The sequence below is a fragment of the Ipomoea nil genome, unplaced genomic scaffold (assembly GCF_001879475.1).
Source record: "Ipomoea nil cultivar Tokyo-kokei standard unplaced genomic scaffold, Asagao_1.1 scaffold0794, whole genome shotgun sequence".
Lineage (NCBI taxonomy): Eukaryota > Viridiplantae > Streptophyta > Magnoliopsida > Solanales > Convolvulaceae > Ipomoea > Ipomoea nil.
The window spans coordinates 518,217-522,901 of NW_017617222.1; the positions used below are offsets into that span (position 1 = coordinate 518,217).

General features: G+C 37.7%; 1 protein-coding gene across 1 annotated transcript; it reads left to right on the forward strand.

The window, feature by feature from the left end:
* The first annotated feature begins 1,787 nt into the window (after positions 1–1,787).
* On the forward strand, positions 1,788–3,381 carry LOC109177106. The gene is made up of 4 exons (XM_019326414.1): positions 1,788–1,881; positions 2,259–2,586; positions 2,686–2,836; positions 2,986–3,381. Exons 1-4 carry the CDS (start codon positions 1,788–1,790, stop codon positions 3,379–3,381), a joined length of 969 nt encoding a protein of 322 aa, XP_019181959.1.
* Positions 3,382–4,685: the final 1,304 nt, after the last annotated feature.

The following is a 4,685-nucleotide window of genomic DNA, read 5'->3' on the forward strand; positions in this document are numbered from 1 at the left end:
AAGGAAAAAATATGTTAGTAGGAGTTCCTCTGTTGAGGCATGCTGCATGAGAGTGTTAACTTTTGGTGTTGGGTTTTTTTCCCTCCTTCTGATCTTTAAAAAAAAATGTTCCGTACTATATGCTGTATACTATTGCGCACCAAAAAAAAAAAAAAAAAAAAAAAAAAAAAAAAAGATAAGTATACTATTCATGAGGTGTAGATGAGATATCATAGTTTTTTTCTAACTTAACCAAAGGTATTTTAACATTGCGTAGAAAGGTATTCCAATATGAAAAAATATTTGATACACGCCCAGTGTATTACACCTATACATCAGGTGTCAGAATGTCACATGAATAGCAAAACTAAAGAATTAAATTGATGAGATACAACTAGCCCATTGTTCCCCATGGTTAATATCTTACAGATCAGAGGAGATCAGCTTCTCAGCCCTAGACCGTTTAGACAACAACCCATGCCAGAATTATCCAAAAAGTAGTTTTGTTAAGCTTGCGGATCAAATCATTTTTCACCATTGAATTACGCCACAAGAGGCTACTCATCAAACCGTTGGTTCGTACCGCTCTGATACCAACTTGTAGCACCCCCAAATTCACACTTACGAGCTTAGTATAAATCATACATTAAGGATAAAGATAAAGGCATAAATGCTGGATTAAGATAGTCAAATCCATACTCTAACATTAAGGGGAATGTTACTGCCCCAGCCACCCACACTAGGATGACTACAAGACTAAACTTACTAGAATCAATATTCAACATCCAACAAAATAAGGGTTCACAGACCCAGGTGTCCTAGCACTAACAAAACAGATAGGTAGTCTAGCGCTACATCAAAACTAACCCACAACTATCCAAAATACTTGTCATAGATAAATAGGGTAACAAAGCCAACATACTAGGAACTAGAGATAAGAGATACTATCTATCTAGCTCCTCAAGGCGCGCTCTCAACAAACATTACTCCATACTTGAAAGGGGTTATCAAGAAAAACAATGAAAACAACATGTTAGCATATAATGCTAAGTATAAGACCAGTCAACCCCGTAACATAGGTTATAGGTATAGATATATAGATTTGGAAAATAGTTTGTTAGGTACCGTATTTCCTTTGCATTCATAAGAGGTTTCAAAGCATCATAGTAAGAGGTATCTCAATTCTCAAATAGATATGTAAATCATTTATATCAATACTCTCACCCTCAAGAGAAATATGATATCATAGTAATAAAATTGGAGGAATCTCATATCAGGCCCATCTGTATCATCATAATCTCAATCATTCGCATCTGTCTCATCATAACAGTGGGGAGGTAGGAACTTCATCATAAAGCTATTCACAGTAGAGTAAAGACTAGTCAGTTACATGGGGTCTCTATGGCTAGGGGAGCCCCAATTATTTCAAACCTATTTTTTGTGGACAATTGTTATATTTTTTGTAGAGCCTCCCAACTCGAGAGCACAGTTCTAAAAGGAATTAATGAGTCTTTTTCTGTGGCCTCTGGGCAGTCTGTTAATATAGCAAAGTCTACTATTTCTTTTAGTAGAAATGTTCAAGTGGAAGTTAGGGGGGTTGTTTGTGAAGAGCTGCGGATGAGGGAAGGCAGTTTGAGTGGGAATTATCTGGGCTTATCATATCTGATTGGGCGAAACAAAAGGGAAATCTTGGGATTTATAAGAGAGAAGGTGGTGGGTAGAATTAAGAGTTGGACTTCAAAGTTTCTCTCAAGAGTTGGCTGGGAGATCTTATTGAAAAATGTCATTCAAGTCATCCATCTTATGCAATGAGTGTGTTTCTTCTGCCTATTGAGATGGATAGAGAGATTGAGAGAATCATGAACACCTACTGGTGGGGTTGTGAAAGGGAGAGGAGTAGGGGTATAAGGTGGAAGAGGTGGGAATCATTGTGTTTACCAAAGAAGTGGGGGGAATGGGATTCCAGAGAATTAGAGATTTCAATATTTCCCTATTAGGGAAGCAAGCTTGGAGGTTAATTCAATTTCGTGAGTCCCTATTTGCTAGAGTTTATAAAGCCCGATATTATATATCCTACCCATTCATTCTTTGATGCTAAATTATTGGATAACCCTTCGTTCACCTAGCGAAGCATTTTGGAGTCCCAAAGTGTCCTAAGAGAGGGGTTGCGGTGGAGAGTGGGGGATAGAGCTTCAATTAAAGTTTGGGGGGGGGGGGGGGGGGGGGGGATCCTTGGCTACCTAATATTGATTGTCCTTTTATTCAAACTCCCTTGACAGATTCCTTAAGGGAAGCTAAGGTGGAGAACCTCCTCAACATGGATAAATATGATTGGGATGGTGAGATTCTAGATGATCTGTTTGTGCAAGAGGATGTGTCTTTGATCAAGAGCATTCCTATTCCTACTTCACACCATGAGGACAGACTAATATGGGTGAATGAAGAAAATGGTGTTTATACTGTTAAAAGTTGCTATAGGAAGTTGCAGATCCCCTTACAGAATCAACAACCTCCATTCTGGACTTATGTATGGAAGATGAAGCTGCCTCCTAAGATCAAATCTTTTGTTTGGCACTTGTGTTCGAATTCTCTTCCCACTACTGATCTGTTGAGAGCGAGACATGTTGACATTCTAGCCTTGTGCTAGTTATGTGCTTCTGAGGATGAATTTGCTTTTCACTTGTTTGTTGTTTGCCCTATTGCTAGACAGTGTTGGGGCCTGTTGGAAAGAGTTAACTATTGGGGCTGCCAAAGCTTTATGGATTGGTTGGAGACTCAATTCACATCACAACCTAAGGATCACTTGTGTCTTCTCATATCTGTCTGTTGGAAGTTTTGGGAGGCGAAGAATGAGAAGGTATGGAATCAGGTGGTCATTCCAGCTTATGCTATTGTTAAGGGCGCTCAATCTTTTTGCATGAGTGATTGGAGGTCAATTCTGCCCAGGATTCCCGATTGAATGTATCTGCTCAGGTTACAAACTAGATCAAACCTCCCTTGGGTTAGAAGAAGCTTAATGTGGATGCAGCCTTGGACTCCACTCATAGGAAGATGGGATTTGGCCTACTCCTAAGAGATGCAAATGGGTGCTTTGTTGCTGCAAGACAAATCCCTTGGCATGGTTTATTTAGATCCGATGAAGCTGAAGTAATGGGTGTAAAGGAGGCACTAAAGTGGCTGAAGGAGCTCAATGTGGATTGTGTGGAAGTAGAGATGGATGGACCGAAGGTGATTACTAGATTACAAATCTGTAAAGTGTTTACATCTTTTGACCTTATCCTTGATGATATTAGGAAACTAGCTAATGACTTTGTCAATCTTAGCTTTTTATTTGCTAAACGGTCTGCGAACAGGATCGCCCACTTCCTTGCTTGGGAGATTGTAATACCCCATTTTTCTTAACTTAAAAATGTAGAATAAACAATCTAAAAAGACGAAAACAACATAAATAAAGACTAAAAAGGATATATAAATCCAAAATTAACATCCAAAAGAGAGTGTCACCGCCACAGTTACCCACTCTCGAGTAATTGCATAGGCTAATCAACTAACGAACTAATCAGAGTCAAAGCTCTACACATCAAAATAAGGGGAATATGCAATCCCGGCCTGGTGTCCAAGCACCAACAAAACAAGTAGTCATTCTACATCCAACAAGAGAGGGGTAACTAGAGCTAACAACATCTAAGCCCTAGAGCTACAAACACTACAACTATCTATGCGAGCTCTCGTCATGCATCAAGATCACTTGAAAGGGGTTAAAAGCACATAGGAAAAATAAACCCGTTAGCATAAAATGCTAAGTATAAACCACTCAACCCTGTAACATAACTATAGATATAGATTTTGAAAAAATGGTTGATATTCAAATACAACAAGTATACACATAGGCAATAGGATAAACCAACAATAAACCCAAGTAACGATACTATACATATAAGTAGATGTACTCATCAACATATGCCATATCAACACACTTCCAAGATCAATAATATACAAATGGTATAAGTACCAAGTAAGAATCATACTATCATACGAATGCGTACAAATAATGTAACATGCTTCACTTCTCAAATATTCAACATCATATACTATGCAATAATGTAAAATTCGTACGATAGATGCAATAATATATATATATATATATATATATATATATATATATATATATATATATATATATATATATATATATATACTCATACTCTCGGTAAAAGATATAATACTTTTCTACGGAGGACCTCTTTCACATCTCGTGTTTCTCTATTCTCTTCTTTCTTTCAAAACCGGGTCTATGAAGCAGGTACTCCGCCGCGGCAATAATATCCTAAGGCAATAATATAGGCCATCCAAAGTGTGTAAAAGCTTTTCATATGAAAACATAGGTTTTATGTACCAAAGATTATGAAATATTCCAATATGCAAATGAAACCATAAGATCATGCTAATCTCAATATTCATGAACTAGATAATGCAACTAGGGCATTTAATCAACTCATCTCATAACTCAAGTCCAAACATGGTACTCAACTTTTATGCTCAACGGTACTCAATAAACACTTAAGAAAATCATGAATCATGCTTCGTTTGGAAAATTGGATTTTATTCACAAATCACATATGCACATTTCATACTAATGTGTCGTTACGAGCACGAGTCTCCGAGCCACAAGGGCCCACGATTCCCGGTTCGAAACAACGAAAGTG